Genomic DNA, 21,091 nt, shown 5'->3' on the forward strand with positions numbered 1-21,091 from the left:
TGCTCTGTTTACACCCTAGTGATTCTATTCTTGCACCACCTGCAGCATGTGTGGAAACAGGATTCGCTGTTCATCCTGATTGTTAAAATTTGCAAGCCTTCACGCTACACCTAAGTGGCTGTAATGTGATTGCACATTCAGGTCTCTTACAGTCTCTGACGGCCACAATAGTTTCGGGGATGAGGGATTTGCAAAAAATCTGAATTCGCTTGAAACAGGCACATAGCTTCGATTTCAAAGTTTCAACATCAGCAGTTTCTGCAATCTACCAATTGATACAATAAATTACAATCACTATGCCTTGACAGAGCATAAATTCACGTTTGTCATGGAAACCGTGACTCATAAAAATGTGTGGCCCACTGGTCATGCTCTAGCTCATCATCGTCGTTTCATATGCACCGGAGATGGCAGTGGCAGCAAGTTTGTAGGGATGGGGGGAGCGAGCATGAGTCTCTATTTTCCCTGGGGGTGCAGGAGGGCACCCCATCATTTGTCGCTTCGTGGTGGTAGGGGGGAGCAGAAGGGGGAATGGGGGGGGGGGTGGAGGTGCACCCCCCCCCCCCAAGCAAAGGATAGCAAGTATAATTTGCTGTCCCATATAAACAATACCGAGTGGGTCGGTCCCTCGGATATCGGCTGATCCAATCGCCAGCTATGCTAGCCATGCTTCCACAGTGCTGTTAAATGTTGCCAGGAACTCCATGTATTTTGCTAGATTTCGAAATCTCTTGAAAGTGGTGCTGAGCATATGATTTCTGATGAATGCATGTGACTTAATTACTGTTCTACTTCAAATTCTGCAGTTGGGATGACATGCCCATAAGTTAACTGTTGGTTATAATTAGTTAATATCACAGCAATTTTTTGTGCAAGTAGTGTCTGCCTCTTCAAAGTATTGAGGTAGATGTGGCAGAGTTGTGCTGTTTCCTCGAAACATTACGCTACATACTTTCATTTCAGTCCATCTTAATGAATGTTTACAGTATGTTTGTCCAACCAAACTCCTCTCTCAGAGGTATTAGAAAAAGAGTGAAGGTCATCTTGCAGGTTTCCCCTGGTGTCATCGAGTACTAGTAATTGAGTGGTATTTTCTCCACAATGGATTCTTCCCCTCAATGGTTACTGCATTGCTTGAGCAAGGTTATTAATAGAGTTCACAAACCATGTTTTGAATAAACGAGCGGCTAAACATATTTATGAATCCTTTTACAAGTCAGTTGACCAGCTATGTCACTGGCATCGGATGATCAAGCAAAGCGCGACAGTTTTATATCTCACTCTAATGCAGAGAGAGCAGTTCATATTGAACATTCTTTTCCGTCAGGTATGCAGTGCCTTAAAGAGGCGCACATCACACATACACTGCACAGTCTGTTTGCTGTGTTGGGCACTTTCAACGCGCACTTTAGAGGGCGTAAATCGTCTTGTGCACAGTCTCGAAATGCATCACCGTCGTCTCGCTTGGGGACTAGTCCGTCACTTGACCAACTTGAGCATGCGTATCTTCTCCATGTCGCGCGCGATGTCGCTCGTGTCCGGCAGGATCCGGATGGCCTTGCAGAAGTCGAAGTAGATGCCGTACTTGTTGGCGTTCTCCTCGCGTATGTGCTGCAGCACCACGAGGTCGGTCTTCTCGGGCTTGCAGCAGACGTACAGGGCAATGAAGAACACCCCTGACGCCGTGAGGCCCAGCAGCAGGGCCGACACGACGACCCGGTAGTTGTGCGGCGTCGTGTGGCTGCCCCACAGTTGCCAGGCGCCGAAGCACAGCAGGTTCTCCACGATGAAGACGAACATGAAGAGGAAGACCCTGCGCTTGAGCTTGAACTCGAACATGATGGGCCAGAAGACGAGCGAGGGCAGCCCGAAGAGCGCGAAGACGATGATGGTGGTGACGCAGGGGCTGCGCAGAGGAGCCTGCGAGGAGGAGTCGCTGACGGCGCCGCCGCCGCTCGAGTCCCGCCGCACGCTGTCCTGGCGCCGGTGGGTGTCCCGAACGAAGCAGGATATCCAGGCGGTCATGGCGGCGGCGTGCGCGAGGCAGGCGACCACGACCCATCCGTGGATGACGGCGGTGAGCAGAGACAGCGCGAGGCCCCGGGCGGCCGTGACGGACATCCATCCCAGGAAGGAGAGCGTGCCCGTGAGCAGGCCGTCGTCCTTGCGCTGCACGGCCTTGATGAGGGACCACAGGCTAAGGGCGGAGCCCACCAGCTGGCCGATCACTGCGAAGACGAAAGCGGTTGTTCGTTGTTGCATCGCACTGCGTATGACTTTCATCCAAGGAGCCTGCTGCTCGCTGAAGATGCATTGGATAGAATTAAAATACTTTGCGTGTCAAGCCAACCCACAACCGAGCAAGTTATGTTTCAACGTTCGGGCTTTGGCTCGGTGATCTGCGTGTCCGGTGTCCGCAGCCGGGAAACTTTCTTAAATTTTCATATGGACCAGCATCAAGCTCGGCGACGCGTACCTGCCAAGTCTCCCGGATTTGGACCGTTTCTTCTGGTTATACGGTTGACAGGAAAATCTCCCGGAAATTGCATTTGTGTCCCGTTTCTATCCGCGTCCAGCGCTTTGTCAGGCCGCATTGGCAAAAAGAATCCAATCCAGTTGGAAGTTCATCGCGAAAAAGATTGCAATGAAAGTAGTAGGGAAACCCTATACATGTTTCGTTAACGCTTTCGTTAACCGCAGAGCCGCTCCTTAGCGTCAGCCGCTCTGGCATTGCGTAGGCCCACAGTCAGTCATGGCTTTAAAAGCAAGGAGCGCTAGCGCAAAAAAGACAGTTTTAGCAGAGCAGTGCGCAGGCGCATTCGCGCTTCCGCTCAGCAGCTAAGCGGAGCGTAAAAACGCTAAACTAATACTGCCTAAAGTGTCTTCAAGTATTTTTAATGTAGTGCTCAGCTGAAGTGACGTTGGGTATTTTGTTGATACCACAGAGCAAAGCAGAATGCGAGCGGCAATTTAACATCGGGAAAAATACGAGGACGCAGTGCCGCTCGTCCATGTGTCATAATCAGATGGTGGTTGTTGGACGTAAGACCCGAGTAAAAAAAATTAAATTATGGCGTTTTACGTGCCAAAACCACGATCTGATTATGAGGCACGCCGTAGTGGGGGACTCCAGAAATTTGGACCACCTGGGTTTCTTTAACGTGCATTAAATCTAAGTACACGGGTGTTTTCGCATTGTGGCGCACACCCGCAGTGCGGGAGCGTAGAATATTGAAACGCATGTCGTAGACTCGTCTTCCTCTGCTCGACTTTCGTCTTTGCTCGTCACTGGTAGCGAGGTAGGAATATTCGAGCTCAACCTGCGAGCCCCTGGGACTTACAGGGAAGTGACCTTGCTACTCTGGGGCGGACTTGGTGGAATGTTGCGAAAAGCGCTGCATAATCGTCATTTCTGTCCGCGTGCGAGTGAGGAATCGTGCGATATTGTACGGAATCACGTGTTTTTTTTTTTTTTCTTCTTCTTCAAAATATCACTTTGTGGCCACTCAAGTGCCATACAGACTCGGCACATTAATAGAAAGCCAAGCGCTGGGATTCAAAACAAATGGAAGCATTAACTGGGGAAGCGTTCTGTAAGTGTCCACCTAGTGGACATGCCCATTTCGTCTGTTGCTGAAGTACTGATTGGCTGGGGGCGCCTGTCTCCTTATAACGCGTACCCCAGCCCAGCCAATCAGGACTTAGCAGCGGACGAAATGGACATGTTCACTAGGTGGGCACTCACAGAATACCCCCCCCCCCCCCCTCCCCTTGGTCAGCAGTCGATATAAGTACGACATGTTTAGAGTATTGATAGAAGCAGGGTCTGTTACTGCAATATAGAGATAGAGGTTTTAATGAAGAAAAGTTAAAGGTAAAACGCTAGGCTGCGATAGATATAGTAAAGCCTGATTAAATCAAGCAGGCTCGGTGAATATTTGGCACCGTCATTCAAAGGGGGATGCCAATAAACATAAACTCCATTAGCAGCATAGTGTTCTTGTCTAAGCTTCGAAGCACCCGCTGGAACACCAACAGCCTATGGTGCCTCCAATACGTTTTCCCTCCGAGGGAGCGCGTCGATGCAGACTAACGAAACAGCATTTTTTTTTTTTTACTTCGCGCACATAGATGCTTAAAGATAAATTGTAAATGCGCAGATTATACTCCTACTTCGTTTTATACCTGACGGCCTTTATAGGGGGAAAGAAGGTTTCTTATCTCGCCGGCGATGCCGAAGATAGCTCAAGAGCACTAAGCGCCGCATACGCCGGTCAACACGTCTAAAATCATTCATACGCGAAAGAACAGCCTCGTGCAGTCAGAGGCGTTCGGGCAGGCCAGTTAACAGTGTTCTCCTGATAAATACCCCGTACGTTTCTTCTACACTGCACCACGTATCACAAGGGAACCCCACTCACGTGCTTGTGACGTGTGATCCGAGTTGAGGAAGAGCACGATGAGGTACAGCTGCAGCAGGATCTGTATGAATCCTGCGTAGAAGTCCTCGAAGAACTCGAGCACGAAGGTCTCCCGCTTCAGCGTGCGCAGCCGCACCATCTCTCCTTTAGAGGGCGATATGCAGCTGCACACCCGCTGCGCTGCGAAGTGCAGCACCTCGACGTGCCTGCAAGGTAAAATGGGCCGGGTCAACTCTCCTTCCCGAACGTCCCTTAACACCACCGCTTGGAGATGCTGCTACAACGCTGTGTCTTCCTTTGTAAGCGGCCTTGATGGTGCACGTCCATTCGTCAACATCATGTTACCCTGCGCTCCAAAGTAGGCAAGAAGGTAGCCTCGAACCGATCAGTACAAACAGTTCGATTTTTCTCTCTATCTATTAGAATGACATCTAACGTTTGATGCCTAATCCAGTGTCGTTAGTTTTCGCTATTCATAATTTCCCCATCTCTCGTTGCGCGGTATTCCACAATCGGGTCCGTCGGTTTGTATTGGCAGTGTACAGAGGTTTCAAGGATATCGGGAAACTGTCATTTAATATACGCGCATTTCTGCTGACTTTCATATCACTGTTCTGGACACCGTGACTACACTTGGCTTCGATAGATGCATACGATTTACTGCTTTAGGAAGCTGGCTACTAATATTAGTTTTTTAGGCAGTATACGGAATGGTGCAAGGGAAATTGATACGCGTTTGAAGGGGACAGATGATTACTGCAGCGATGAGATGAATAATTTTGCGGGTATATATGGTGTGCTGAGGAAGGTAGCTTGACGTTCACCAGTGAGCTTCACCAGGCTGATGATGACGTCATAAATATGTGCAGAGGCCTCGGCAGTTGGGTCAGCCTCTGGTCAACAGCACGATCTCCGTTGGAGTTATGATAGCCGGATAGTGCACCATATGTTTTCGCAGTCTGCATTGTTCTGACTGTTAAAAACGCAGACTGCATTCGATTCTGACTGTTAAACTGGCTAAATCGTAGACCGTTTTCCGAGACAAATATTCTTGGACCATGGCCCCATTCGTTGCGGGCTTACAAAGCAACGTAGGCGTTATTTCTGTTAATGACATAGACTGACCTCAGCGACCTGTTCTAGGCGTGATGGCCCAGCTGACGGGCAGCCCTTCGTTGTCGCGCTGCTGGCGCTTCCCTCCCTCTCCGCTCTTTCTTCCCATCCCTTTACCCCCTTGCCCCCGTGTAAGGCAGCAAAACTAGACGCGGATTATGGTTGACCTCCCTACATTTATTCTCTCTCTCTTCCTCCTCATCCTCCTTCGCAGGTTCCAGGGCACGCTTATTGCCGACGCAGGGGCAACGCATTACCAAGTGCGCTAGCGCTATAAGCTTTTCAGAGTTCTTTTGAGAATCGCCAGTTGACAAGACTTAATTTCTAATGAATACGGCTGGTTTAGGGTTCCTTATAACTTATGCATTAACACGCACGCATGGTTACCGTTTAGGTTCACATTGGCGCACAACAGTGTACCGGACTAATAGACTCAACGTCGAATTACAGTCTGCGCAGGACGCGATATACCGAATGTCCGAGGTCGTAGGTGAACCCGCGTACCCTTTTATCTGCCACGGGACAAGCAGCAGCCCGTTGACGAGCTTCGTGCAGATGTCCGAGGCGGGCGTGGAGCGGTCCAGTATGCTGTCGGCCACCAGGTACGCCGAGTAGACGAGCGACGGCACGAACAGGCAGAGCACCGAGATGACGCAGTAGTAGACCTGCTGCTCCTGGTAGTAGGTGGACACCGAGTAGGCGTCCTGCGTCAGTTTGTGGATGTAGATGCCCAGGTGGATGAGCGCCTGCACCAGCAGGTAGGGAAAGCTGCAGCCGCGGCACGCAGGCGCCGACACGGCCTCTTCCTCCTGGTCGTCCCCTTCGCGCTCCAACCGTTGCTGCTGGTGCTGCAGGTTGGTGAGGCCGCCCTGCAAGCAGAGAGAGAGCGAGGGGGCTCAGTTGTCATCCGAGTTAGTCTTGTACGTTCGTGAGGATAAAGACATTGCATGTTTCAAGCTTCACCCTTATTTGTTTGATTACTGGAATAGAGTATGCAGAAGGGGGTACCAAGGTCAGGCGACCGCACCGGGATTCTGTAGTTTTGGAGGGAATAGTTGACTTCGATGCTGACTAGTTTGGGAGGAAGAAACTTCTTGTTCTTCATTAAGCCCAGTTTTCGGTTTTACTTTTACTCCCCAATAGGAGCATGTTTTCTTTCCACAGATGCACGTTCCTATGCTTGTGTCGAATCGGAGTGAACCTACACAATAAGAGCCTCTTATAAAGAGAGTTCTTGTAAATGCGTGACGGGCAGTTACTCCTGCAGACAGAGTTGGTATCTTGCAAGACTAATTGCTGCAGGTGAGAGTTGCGAACCTACATCTTGCGCATAATGAGGTGTGGTGCTTTGCGCATTAGGCTACTGCGGCGTTTGATATTCCCACCAGCTTTCGTGTGTGTGGGGTGGGGTTGGGGGTGCGCGCCAAATTAGCGCTGAATACCTGGCAGCGGCGGCCGCGTTCCGATGGGGGCGCAATGCAGAAAACGCTCGTTTATGGAACTTGGGGTGCGCTTTGAAGAGAAGTTATATATGAATCGGAAGTCCTCCACTACAATACGTCTCTCGGAACCCATGTGTTGCTTTCTGACATTAAACTCCACGAATCAGCCAGTGAACATTGATCAAAAAAGTTCGACCGTCGCGCCTGCGCAGCTGCTTTTTCTTTTATTCCGCTTAAGGTGGGTCAAGTATTTCCATTTCGATGAATAGCATGTCGCTATGCACCATCACACCACTGGCGTATTTGAAAACGCGTCGTGCTTCTCGAAGTTCGTTTGCCGCGAAGACGTGTCCCTTGGTCTGAGTGTCCGACCAACCATGTCTCCTCACTATCCTGCCCTTCCCTCCTTTCATAGAGGCAACAAGTGCCTTTGAATTCAGCAGAAGGCCAGCATCCCTCGATTCGACCACATCGCTATACTACTAAGGTGCAGCAGTGGTACATTGCCCTTTCCTGGAATAAAACGGAAGATGGCGCGTTTTGCTGTTCACTATATTTTCATCGCTTCCGCTCTCGTTCTAAAGTCATTTTAAGAGAACTCCGCAGGCTTTCAAGACGCGCACCACGGACTCTGTTCAGGGGAAGTGTCGCCGGAAGGGGGGAAAAAAAGACAAGGTGCTCACTGGATGATACGCTTGTCTCTCCCGTTAAAAGTCTACAACCATGCCCCGAGCGCGTGCGCTATGCCGTGACACCGCAATTCTTCGCCGTTTCCTCTCCGTTATTCTCTCGCGCTGGCCGGACGTCCGCTGTCTTGTCCGCAGGGGCGCGCGCGCGCCTTTCAGCACGTCGACGTCTCGCTTTTGGCGACCACCCAGCCCTGTCTGCAGGAGTCGAGAAAAAAAGCTGCGCTCATGCGAAGCGCGAGCGCACCGCTCGCGTCGTTTGTTAAGAATACACGCTAATGACAATGTAACATGCATGTTTGTGTCCCATATTGCACTGCATAATGCTGCGCAGAAAGCCGTGTTGGCATCTTGGCATCGCAGCAGTCACCGCAAAAAATGGGACGGCGAACGACGTCGAGCTGGCACATGGCGTTGTGCTGTCCATCCTCGCTTCACGTGTGCGTGTAGGATGGATAGTTGGGCGTGTTGTTACGACACAGTCGGTTCCGGAGAAAGCAGGAGCGCAAACACGGGTGGGGAAAAAGTGGGAGGAGGCGCGTGAAAGGGACACTAAGGAGCGACACTAAATCAGTTTAAACTAGCAGAGGACGATGGGCGGCTCTACGTCGGCTCTACGCTAATAATAATTTTAAAAAAATTGATTATTAGCACAGCAAATGAATGCCAGAACTCTGTTTTCTTGAATTTCGTGCCGGAACCACAGCGCAGAGGTGTGGTCGCGGATTTCCCAGTATACTTTCTCCTCTAAATTCAGAGAGTTATCGGATATAGCTACGGGGCGAGTCTTTTGTTCCTTAAGATTTAGTGTAGTTCTCGTGGATAATTAGTTGAGAAGCTGCAAAAACCAGTGATATCACGGGTGCTGATGCAGGAGCATCAAGGCGGCGTCGTCACCCGTCTTTCGTTTTTACCTTCTTTCTCGCATGCCAAGAATTCCACTCATGGTAAGACTGTATTTCTCTCTCTCTCTCTCTCTCTCTCTCTCGTGTGTGCGTGTGTGTTTGGTTATTCCAGAAATGGAATTCATTTCTCTTTAGTGTACCTTAATTTAATTCCATGACATCAAGTGGCCTAGCGGTGATATGGGTAGCTGCTATTATATAGCTCCTTCTTAAATGAATAATGTTCGAGAAGAACAGTTAAAGCGCCAGGGTACAAACAAAACTTGGTGCAGATAACGAGTGCACGCAACTTCATCCGAAATATCGCCGCTTTTCCTGGCGGAAATGGTGCACTGCATCTTGCGAACTGACCTGGGGGCATGCGTTTTCGACCCTCGCATAGCTTGAGCGCGCGGGGGTCTTCGTAGAGTGTGGGCGCAAGCTAGCCCCGCGAAGGAACGAGGGTGGCGTAGTGGAGATGGCGGTGGTATAGGGAGGGTGGGGGGGGGGGGGGGGGGTGATTTCTGGGGCGTTGCCTGCTCACGAGGACCATCGCCGCCCGCCACGTAAAATTGAAGGCGCCCCGGGGGCAGCCAAGCCGACGAGAAACACCGTATTAACGCGAATTTAAGCGTCCGTTTATTTCGCAATCCTGGGCCCCAGAACTATAGGGAGGGTCATTATAAGTAAAGCGTGCGTTGTTTAAGTAACGTGTCTTTCTCTCGTTTCTCTCTCTCTCTCTCTCTCTCTCTGTTAATACGAATTATCGTCAAAATGTATAGGGAGAATGGTAGGGTCTGGATTCGCAGGGATTTTGAACTCTCTGCCTTACGGTGCGCACACCGTGGAACATAAGAGCGAGCTTATAATCAAGATGCGCCGAGATTGTCTTTTTTTTTTTCTGGAACATTGTGTCAATACGCACGCGCACCTGTGTGTGTGGGATCCGAGATTCGCTGGTTGCTTACCGCTGTTATCAGTCACATAGTTTTCTTCCTGAAATGCCTGATCTCCACAAGAAGAAAAAAAAAGACAAAAAAAGGGGAGAGAGAATGTTTCATCAGAGGAAAAGCGGAGATGTTGAAGAATTTAAAGAAGAATAGTATAGTGCTGATTATAGAACTGTCCGATGCTTAAGTTCGCGTCAATACGGCATACGCACTGACCAACCGAGCCCCCCTCCCCCGCGATGTTCAGCCGGCGGCACGCCCCATGAGACAGGGCGTGCTCATCTTTTTCGAGGCACGAGGAGGGATGTGGGAGGCGTTGTTCTTAACCTGGGCGTCTTGCCGTGCGATACCAGTTTGTTGCTTTTTAAACGCCTATGGCATTTATTATTTATAAGTTCCTGTGACCGCGACGTAACCCCCAAGCTCAGCAAGCGCACGTAATTACGGCATGCCTGAGCACGCACGGTCACCGAATCATGCGCTCCCCCTCGTAGCCCAGTACAACTCCGTTATAGTGACTCCGCACAGTGTGACACTCCGCATACCGTAAACACAGGCACCACTCACCCATATTCCCACACGACAACATCCCAACGAGACTCTTTACAGTAAATACCGGAAGACCTTGACAGTGCTGTTATCACAAACGCGCCGTGCCCCTTATCTCAGGGCGACCACTAGGTTGGTAACGAACATACCGAAGAAATATTTAGCGCATGAAGGTGAGAGCGTCCGACCTGGGCCAGCACGATGTGGGTCTAATTCTCGTTGACGTCGGTCAGCAGGTTTCTTTTATTGCGATAGCAATTATATGGACACTTCAACCGGATTTCTGCCGTCGGCGTCGTCGTCGCCGTCGCCGTGAGGTTCCCTATAGATAAAATCTTCGCCGCGCGCCGTATGCCCGAGCGGAAGCGTGCGGGGACGCGCGCTATCACGGAGAGCGAACGCACTCAATCACCCACGCGCAAGCAAGGAAGCGGGAAGCCAGCGCCGGAGGGAGCGCGGGGGGGGGGGGGGGGGGCACTTCTACTCTGCCAACAACCGCGCTCGTCGCTCGTCCGCACCGTCTCTTATCTCCACACGGCTCTGACCTTTATGCGCCGTGCATTCGCCGCTCAGTTTCCGTTGAAGCGATAGACCGCACGTACCTTCGCCCGCTGCGGCGTATGCTTGCTGCCAGCGTTTTGACAGTCGTTGTCTGCAGTCATTCAGTGTGATCTATTCGTGTTTGTTTGTGCGCGCTCACACCACGCTTGTTCATTCAGTTAGTAATAGTCGGGCCACATTTTCCAACGCACGCTACACATGCAATGCTGCCCGGATCGGCAGTGCAGCGCTACAGGTGTGTCCCTTATTCGCACGCGCTGCCCACGGGAAGCGCTTCTCATCAACACCACCGTTTCACACGCGCCTTCTCGTGGTCATAGAGTCTCTCTTCATGTCGGTCTACTTACGCCGCAGCACACCTGCTTACTTAATCAGCTCATGTTTACTACAATTCATATTGCTACCAAAGCCGCTCACCTTACTTCGTATGACATTGCTGTGTTGCTATCGCATTCATTGCTTCGCCCTCAGGGCGAAACTGTGAAATTTTTTTCTTTTCTTTGTCCCGGAAATTTTGTGGGCAGACACTCGGCAAATCCTCCGTGCAAAGAGCGAAGTTAAAGGGACGCTAAATAGAAAAATAAATTGGGCTTTATTATAGTAAATTTGCCTTCTAAAATACCAAAAAAGCCACTCTTACCGGGTGACGAGGATTGATATACCAGAAGAGACGCAAAAACGAAAAACGGGTTAATTAAAGAGCCCCAAGTGGTCAAAATTAATCCGGCGTCCCCAACTACGGCGTGCCTCATAATCAAATCGCGGTTGTTTGGCACGTAAAAACCCCAAAATTTAATTTAACAGCTTGATTAACCAACACACACACACACACACACACACACACACTATATATATACTATATATATATATATATATATATATATATATATATAGAGAGAGAGAGAGAGAGAGAGAGAGAGAGAGAGAGAGAGTTTGGAAAGAGCACATTATCAGTCTGAACTGGTTTATTGTTCCTCTTTATAGTCCCCCCTTAACCGCAGCTGTACGTAGAGAAATGGAAGACACTGCGCGGGTGCCTTTTCATTCGGGTTCGGATCGATCTTTGTCCCGACAGAATTTGCGCAACTCGTTCCTGCGTCTCTACGCAAGGTCGCTTGAAACAAAGCAGTTGGAAGCGGAAGCCGGGAATGGTCCCTTCGTTTCAAGGTCGCCTCACGTTTATAAGAGTATCTCCATCTCTGAGAGGCCTTCGCAGTGTGACGGGGTTTACGTTAGATACTCGTCTTCCTTTTTTCTTTTTTTCCGTGTGGCGGCTCAATGCGGAAATCGTAATATTGCCTCTTTCCCTGCAAATGCCAATAAAAGACGCAAAAACGAAAGGTGCGCGGTGGCGATGCCGCGCTGAAGTTCCTCTGCCAGATCCCTGCGATTTCACGTATTTTTTTTTTTTTTTTTGACAGAGTTTATGCTCAAATCTAGTTAATTACATGTTTGCCAGTAAAGAAGGATTAGATTGTGCTCTAAAGGAACAAAAGACTCAGCCTATACAGAAAATGTCGAGAACCTTTTCTGCGCCAAAAAGGCCTAAATACGAAAAAAAATATTTTTGTGAAATCCGCGACGTACGTCACGCTGACGTTGGGGCGCTGAAGTTTCGGCGCGAACTTTAGAAGATGGAAATTCGACCGTTATATTTTCTCCAGTAATAATCGTCGTTTTCCCGCCGAATTAGAAAACAATACTTTATGTAGAAACTGATTCAGTGTTGCCCGATCCTTATCCCTATATAACTTTCTTCTTCTTTGTGGGGTTTTACTTTATATATAGGTTTCTTGACTGCACGAAGCGGTCAGTGCGTCGTCGTTATTGCGACTACATCGACTACAATATATACGTCGTACAGTACGCGTGAGTAGCTCAGCGGCGTATTAAGTGCCTTCGGTGCCTGTAAGCGGTACCAGGACTTTGCGACGTGTATCCTGATATAAGGGGGTTTCCTCGGCTATGGCGCGCCGCTGCTGAGCACGAGGTCGCTCGCTCTATTCCCGGCCGTGCACTACTGCAGTCAGATTGGGGGTGGGGGGGGGGGGGGGGGGGTAGATCAAGGTCAGTGCTTAAAGTCATTATATATATATATATATATATATATATATATATATTATTTGAAATTATGTTCTGTTTTTATTTCTGACGAAAGAGGCTGCACTTCCGACGCGTGCGCGCTTTCAGGGGGGAAGCTCACGCGAGATTCACTTTGACAAACCTCGAAAGCGGGGATTGGGTAGAGGGGCGGGCCCGTGCCACTGCGCGCCGAGACACCGTGGCCGTTGCAGCCAGCAGCAGCAAGCGAATATTCGGGCGCACGTACAACCCCTGCTCGCCACCGCGTTCCGGCGGGTGTACACATCATCGGGCAGTGTATATACGTATATATATATATATCTGCGCGGTGTCTCTGTCTTATAACAGGGTCCAAACGCTGCGGCAGTCGTTTCTGGTCATCGGGCGCCCTTGGCAATGGGGCGGGAGGGCGGAGGAGCAGCAGCGCTCGCGGCAGCGCCACAGAAGAGATCATTTTAGGGCGAGCACGCATCCATGCGGTCTCCTCCGGCCAAACCGGATTGATAGGCACAATAGCGAAGCTTTTCTCTCTTGCCAACCGCCTCCCCCACATCTCTCTCTCTCTCTCTCTCGTATTTTCTTTCGGCGCGCGCGCGCGATCGTTCTTTTTCCTACCTAATTTAGCGTGGTCAGAGTGGACCTCGCGCGCGCGCGAGGAAGCAAGCAAATGGTCGTCGTTCTGCCTGCAGCGTGACGGGCGTGCTGCGGCGGCACGGGAGACGGGTAATTTGCGGCACTTCCGTTAAACGCGAGTCACCCCCTCCCTCCCTATTCTGCGATACTCTCATGTATAGTATACATCTATGCATATACCTCCGGCCGATGGGCACCGGTTCATTCTCTCGGCCGCGCGCGATGGAGGAGGCTGCATCGCAAGAAGTTGTTGTGCCTCGAGTCTTCCTCTCCAATCAATCCGCCTCATCCGGCAAAAACACTGAAGGCGACCACCTCTTGCTCTGCTCTCTCATCAATCAGGCCGCGAGGATCGTCTCTCTATTCTTCGTTCGTTACCTGTTCTTTCCTGACTTCGCAGCCGATCTTGTATAGACAGCCGCGCTCTTCGAGTCGCTGCGTGAGGCTCGCCTACGAACTCTCGAAGGAAGAGTCTCTCTACGTGGTGAGTTATGAGAGCTGCGCTGGCCAGGAACTATATATATATATATATATATATATATATATATATATATATATATATATAAGGATGAATTGGCACTGTGGCTTTGTTGCGCGTTGATCGCTCGGAGGCGCCTTGGAGACATTGGCTGAACGCTGGCTATTTGTGCGGCGCGCCCTGCAATTGAAGCCGAAGTGTTGTACCATAAACGATTTGTCGAACATGCGCACTGTTGCAGTGGTAAGTTTCATTGCTTTTTTTCCCCTCGGTGTGGAGTCATCTCCCGCTACACCGGAGGGAAGACTAGAGCTAAGGAAGTTACGTTGCGAAAGAGTGTTTCACAATGTGGCCGTGCAGTGAAACCAGGCAGTGATGCATTTCTAAAAAAAGAAGAAAGAAAAGAACTGGAAGAAAAACACGGCAAGGAAAGGTGAACTGCGCAATCCTAAACATGCTTCCCTCCCGCGATCATCGTTGCAGAGGCGTCTTGCGTTACCGTGTATTGAGGAAAGCAAACTGCGTTCTCTTTACGCTCATTTGGAATACATTACCTAGCCATTAAATCACCTCGCTTTACGTTCCTTTCAGTTTACAATGAAGAACATATAATTTTGGCTTCAGTTCATAACCTGTTTTTAGTTCACCTTGCCTTCGTTAATACGCTTTAAAAAAATAAATAAACGTATATTCACCTCTGCGTTTTAATCTTTTTCTTCCTGTTCATCTTGGGCGGGTATATTTTCTTGTGTCCGCCTGTCTGTGTTAGTGTTCTGTTTCTTTGTTACTTTGCGCACCTGTTCTGTCCTCCCAAAAGTTTATCAACAGCTTACGTATACATTCACGGCTGAATTCAAGACCTGTTTGGGTAACAGATGATTTGTGGCCTACAGCATTTCAGTTTCAATGTGTGCATGATAGACGCCATCAGAGCCGTCGCGGAAAACTATCATGAAGCAACATCAGTGTAACGCCGGTAAAGTTACGTTCTTCTTTCCCTTTATTTCTGTTGCGTCGGATTATACAGACAATTTTGAATTTCCAGTACCAACGCGCTGCAACGCAATGAAAGTTTATCGCGGAAAGTCGGGGCGAAATTTATTGCCTCTTCCGCGCGCGACCAGTGAACCCGCATCTATATACGCTGTCCCCCTCTTCTTATCAACTTTCCATTCGACCCCACCGCATCTGATAAGACGTTGCGTCTGTAAGGTTCGGCTCACGTGAGGAGGCTGAAGGTCCGAGCCTATTTCGACTCGGTCTTTGCCACGGCCCTTGGAATGTCGTCCGGTCAGTTCGGCAAACGGCTCTTGTGTTTAGGAGACGTTCTGATGGGGAGCGACCTCGCCTGTCTCTGGATTTAATTCGGAGACGCCCTTGGGGTGCGCCTCATTGTGCATTGATCTTCCTCCTGCTACGGAGACGGGTCAAGTGATACTTACTACGCTGTTCGTGCGTAGGCATACACAACTGCAGTTGCGGTTGCGATACATACCCACAAAGTTTTTCATAACGCGGAATACTATACCGAAATACGTCTTTCTCTTTCTAGCAGCCCACACGCAAAGTCTGGAACTGTAAGTGTTGTAATAACCACTCTTTAATTTCCTTCTTCTTGTTCCTTTCTTCTCTCTCCTCTTTCCATTTCTCTCTTTCTCTCCATACATCTATCTCACTCTTTTCCTCTCTCTACTCTCTCCTACTGTCCACATTTTACCCCGTCACTCCTCACCCTGTCAGCCGTCGGCTAGACGGTTACTGTGCGGCCAGCAGAGTTCTCTTCTCCCTCCTTTCTCCTAACGATCATAAATACAAAAACAAAATGGGCAGTTTCGCCTGAAGGGCGAAGGACTGAATGCGATAACAAGGGTTAGCGGCGCCAATGAAATCATAATTTTCAGATTTTTGGTTTATTTTTATTTAAATTTCTAATCATTAGAAGATTTAGGATGAAAGACATATACCGTGAATGAAATGTTTAGTATCTTTTGCTCGCGCACTGCAATTATAAAAAAATTCTGAGGAATAACTTGGTAAGGAATAGAGGCCTGATTTTAGCAACTTTGGCGGTTGAATAGTACATGATGTACCTTGCATATACGGATTAGGAAAAGTATAGAACACTTATACTGTATGTGAGTACAGCGTGTCCCTACTATCGTGCACCAAACTTTTAAAATATGCAAATACCATGTAGCTGGACAGAAGTACGGTAATGTTACATAATTAGTCTTAATCAAGCATCGTAAAAAACTCCCGATACAGCTTTTTGTTGCTCAATGCGTGCTACATAGAAGTTTTCTTCTTTTTTTTTTCCGAGCGTGAAAGAAGCCCGCGAATACACGCAAAATTGCCGCGCGACTGGCTGCTCGAGGCACCTTGCGTGTATTCGCTTATTTCACGCTCGGAAAAACACTTTTATGTAGCACGTATTGAACAACAGAAAGCTGTATCGGGAGTTTTTCATGTTGCTCTACAATTTTCTCATTGACACTTTTCATCTAATTAGAATATTTGAGAAGATGTTTAATTAATTAAGACTAATTATGTAATTAGGCGGAATGCAAAAAGATAACCCGAGTATCTCCAAGCGACGGCAAACAACATTATAACTCCCCTTGACCCCGTCCCTCCTTCATTATTTGCGCTAAGCGACCATAGGGTATAAGGTATAACATGAACCGACTAGCCCATAAACAAGTTTTATTATAAAACATTACCTTGGTTCTGTCGAGCTACGTGGCATTTATGCATATTTTAAGATCTTGATGCATGATAGTTGGGACACCCTGTATACTTATACTGTATACGAAACACGATATCATGGTGACGGCGAAAATTCGTCTGGAGTGCCCATATAATTGCTATCGCAATAAAATAGATAATAAATACTGTGTCTTTAGAACGCATGTTGACGAAATAAGGAGCTGTTCAAGTTTAATCTGTGTCACAGTGTCGGGTTTCTCTGTCTTAACGGAGTATAAATCAATTGAGTTGCCGCGTCGCCTTATCTGTGTCACTCTAACGTGTTCTTTGTTATACGCAAAGAAGCAACGCATATGTATACGGGGTCTTTCGCCAACTATAGCCCCCAAAACAAAACAAATGAAGAGTCCACGAAAGAGGCAGGATTCGCCATGAAAGTATATACGCGCGACGCGCGCGTCGAGGAACTCGCGTCACATCGGCCGTCTTTCGAGTGTCAAGGCCAAGCTTGCCGGCATTTCTCGCACGCGTATCACAAGGCTATATGTATACACATGATGTTGCTGGGCTTTTGAATATGCATTAAGATGACACATCGTACGAGGACAGTATGTATACGAGGAGTAAGAAAAGCACAAACTGTGGCCACTTCACGTCACTGTTTGGGCGCGGAGCAGGTCTTGTGAGTGGGGCCGCCCGAACCGAAGTGAGGGTGTGGGGCGGGGGGCAGCTTCGCGTGAAAGGGATAACGCGCGCGCTCATTTGGCTGAGCGCGGAAAGCGAAAACGCACGCAAGTGCGCGTCCTTGACGACGCAGCCGCCGCCGTTAGCGCGCACGACCAACGCCGGCACGACGCGACGCACGCCGTGTCAGCAGCCGGCGTTTTTCCTCCAGGACAAGCGGTCATTCTTGAAGAGCGGCCGTCGAGCGAGAGCTAAAATAAATAAAGAAATAGAACGTTGAGAAACCATTAAAGGAAAGCACAAGGTCCATAACGCCGCGTTCGCAAGCTCTTCGTGATAGGGAGCAGAGACACTCGAGAGAAATGTTGGGCTAGTCATTCCTCTTCCCCGAATAAGCCTTCAAGCATCATGCTCAATAAACATCTATAGTCAATCAGTCAAGTTCAGTTGGATAAGTGAAGTACACGTCTGGAATGCCGGGAACGTGAGCGCTACCCTTAGCAGTGTCTTGGTAAGTGCATATAAATAAAGGCGCAAATATGAAATACGGGCTTGAAGTTCATGCGCTTGTACACCGTGACTTCTTGAGAATTTGACAGCGTCAAATCGTAGCAGTCGACAGCATATAGATAATCGAGAATATCGGTGCAGCCGTTGTTCGCCGGAACGCGTGCTCGCTTAGCCAGCGCACCGAACAGCAGCAGCTACACGCGGCCAATAAGGAAGAGGCTATATAGCAAAGTTTTCTACTAAAAGCGGGGTCAGCTAGCCGCGGTTCAGATCCGCGAGGCTTCTTCAAAGTTCGGAGGACATTAACTGAGCTAGAAACGACTGAAACATAGGAAAATACTTCGGAAATCGCGACGTCACACTACCACACTTGTCCCGCTGTTCGAGCGCGAATTTCCCTTGCCCTTATTTTTTTTTCTTTACCTCCCCCTCCCCCCTACCCATTTATCTCGCTCTCTCTTTTCGGAGGTGACGAACCCCCTGTGTCGGGGTTCTTGCTCGGATATTATAAAACGAACACAACTGTTTATTTTCGGTTAGTCAGAAGGGAAAAAAATTACACGGATAATGGAAAATGCGCTCTTATTATGGTACTCACGCTCCTATTTTCGTTTTATATCTCACACTATAGTTTCGTTCTGACGCGCGTGCTTCCGTGATAGCGCCGCCGTGTCAGGGTAGGAAAAAAATAACACACAAACACACGCGCACACACACACACACACACACACACACACACACACACACACACACACACACACACACACACACACACACACACGCACACGCCCGCACACACACGCACACACACACACACACACACCACACACACACACACACACACACACACACACACACACACACACACACAACGCTGTTTCCTCTTGAATGATCAGTGCCAACGCTTGTTTATTTTTCACATGGTCGTTAATGCAAACGCAGACGTGGTTTTTGAATAAGTACACACATGCGTAACGATGACCGTTCGTCGACGTTGGCTTCTCCACCATAAGAGGCCTCTTGTGGGGAAGACCGCTTCACAGATACTTTTCGTTTCAAATACAGCAGACGTTTACACGTACGGTTAACCGAGGACGCGGACGTAGCCACCGGTAAGCGTCGCTATAAATAAACGGAAAACGAACAAAGGGAAATCAGCCGGTATTGAACCTGGGCCCTTCCTATATCTTCCGAGACTGACAATTTTCTGATTGCATCAGCACGACACAGGGTCCCTGCACGCTATAAATCACAGCCTTCGAGATCGGCAGGCGCGGTTGCCTAGTCTTACTGACCTTTGGAGGTCACATCAATTAAATGGCTCAATGCTCTGCGACGCAACGTACAATGCTCACGCCGCATCTTCCGCGTCGCCGAACGCCGTAGCGTCAGGTAACAAGGCATTCGCACCAACAAATGCGGCGCACACATGCAATACATTGCAGGTGATGCAAAGCGATGCAAGGTTGCGCAAATAGAAGTATCAAACACTGTGGAAGTATAAAGTGAACCTCGGACAATATCTAAAACAATCCGAAGACTGTCAAAGTTGAAAGAATGGAGTAAATAAAAGATAGGAGGGGGAGCGTCACTTGTCTGACTTGAGGGCATAGCTGTGTCTTCTCTCATATTGGCTCAAAACGCAATCATAGCGAAATTTGACAATCCGGCGGACATTTACAGCGAAGCTGTTAGCCTCTAGTTGGTCGAAATGTTTCGCGGCGCGGCCTCACGACAAAATAAGTGAAAACATCATTAGCGATTGGAGCGAAAAGTGCATACATTCTTTTGTATAACGCATACGATAATATACAGCACACTGCACAGCATTCGTTTTAGTAAAGAACAAGCACAAAACAAGCATCCAAACCACATCATTGATAAAGCATTCCTGATAACAATGCGAAGCACGTAGCGCTCCCGCATACGTTCCCCGGTAAAGATTACTGTTGCGCAAGCTGCCGCGGCGAGGGCAGCTTGCGACGTAGGGAGTGACGTCACTAGCCTTTCATATATAAAATAACCAGCCGAGCAACTGATTTCATTGTTGTTGCCGCACCGCTATGGGTAGGCAACGCATACATAGGACTCCCGAGGAGCGGCAAAGGGAAAGGAAACGACAATACGACCAGCGGTGGTGTGCTGCCAAAATTACCATTACTCCCATTACTCTATATTACAATTATACTACCACTATTCTAACGCAATAAAGCATCGCATACCCCCCCCCCCCCCCCCCCCCCTCAGCAGTTGTAGTGGTGGTTTCCAACAGCTTCGCTGGACATCCGCTTTCGCAGGGCCGGTATGGCGAGTCAATGTTTCTTTCTTTTCTTTTTTTCTGTGTAGCAAGTTGCTCTTGAATATCACATGTGTGAAGTGAAGACACTTGAAACACTCCATGCGGCGTTCATTGAGCTTATATATTACTTTGTCTTGTTCTGTATTTTTTGTTTCTGAAATTATTGTATTTATATAACACATGCTTATATGCCCGCCTTGTGTTTTGTCAAATGAAATTCTACAGTTTCCAGCCTATTGCACCCCTGGACTGAATCCCTGGCAATATCCGACACTGCTATCCGACACTGCTTGGTTCGGACCTCGCTGCTTGCCTGCCATTGCCGTGCAAACGTTGGCGGTCGGCGCGTCACACGAACCGAGATTCACCGTCGCGAGTTTCCGGGATGCGCTTTGTCAAAACAGCGGGGGTCCGCGGCAAAGCGAAGCAGAGCAGCCTCCTACGCCCACGGTGGGCCGTTGTGTTGTCTCAGCTTGCGCTACCGCTGGCTGCTTTCAACGCCGAGGCAGACAAAAAAAAAAAAAAAGAAGAAGAAAAAAAAAGATGGCGGGTCGCCGACACCTACAGGGGCCGCCCTGTTCGCGTTAGCAATCATGTGGTGCCGCGTAGCTTCGACGCGACTACAGAGTTGCTAGTGTTAGCAAAATTACTGCAGTCCGACACCACGGTAAAATGAGGTTGATGCACACGAATAACACCCAGTTTTCCTTTAAAATGCTCATCAAGCGTTATAATGCAGTTAGTGGCCTCTTCGTGATGACTTTCTGTGACAAAGGAAAAAAAAAATCTTTCTTGAGTGGCCCGATGCGATCCCTACGAAAGAAGCCATTAAGAAACGCTAGGGTAACCCATCAAGAAATAAGACGCGTCGTTATAAGCAGGCGCACCCAATCTCACATTTCTACAGGAAGACGAATGTCTCGAAGTAACTGTGATCCCTATATGAACTGTGCCCCCAATGAACATACGCACAGTGTACTATACAAAGTTTAATTAACGAGCAGTTTCTACGGCTCGTGTACTATATATACACTCAGGTTATAGTCGTAAGCGCGCTCGTTGAAGTCGCCGAGATCCCCCTCCCCACTTGACC

The 21,091-nt window shown here is 48.9% G+C and overlaps 1 protein-coding gene across 1 annotated transcript in view; it reads right to left on the bottom strand.

The window, feature by feature from the left end:
* Nucleotides 1-1,169: 1,169 nt before the first annotated feature.
* The window catches only part of LOC119456190 (uncharacterized), a 29,067-nt gene continuing 9,145 nt past the window's right edge, over nt 1,170-21,091 (bottom strand). Inside the window, exons 2-4 of the mRNA XM_037717818.2 lie at nt 6,039-6,403; nt 4,422-4,627; nt 1,170-2,228 (exon numbers count right to left, since the gene is read on the bottom strand). Of these exons, the coding sequence (XP_037573746.1) occupies nt 1,480-2,228; nt 4,422-4,627; nt 6,039-6,403 (1,320 nt within the window). The 3' untranslated portion in view covers nt 1,170-1,479. The remainder of the gene's footprint in view (nt 2,229-4,421; nt 4,628-6,038; nt 6,404-21,091) is intronic.

Source organism: Dermacentor silvarum, chromosome 6 (assembly GCF_013339745.2).
Source record: "Dermacentor silvarum isolate Dsil-2018 chromosome 6, BIME_Dsil_1.4, whole genome shotgun sequence".
Classification (NCBI taxonomy): domain Eukaryota; kingdom Metazoa; phylum Arthropoda; class Arachnida; order Ixodida; family Ixodidae; genus Dermacentor; species Dermacentor silvarum.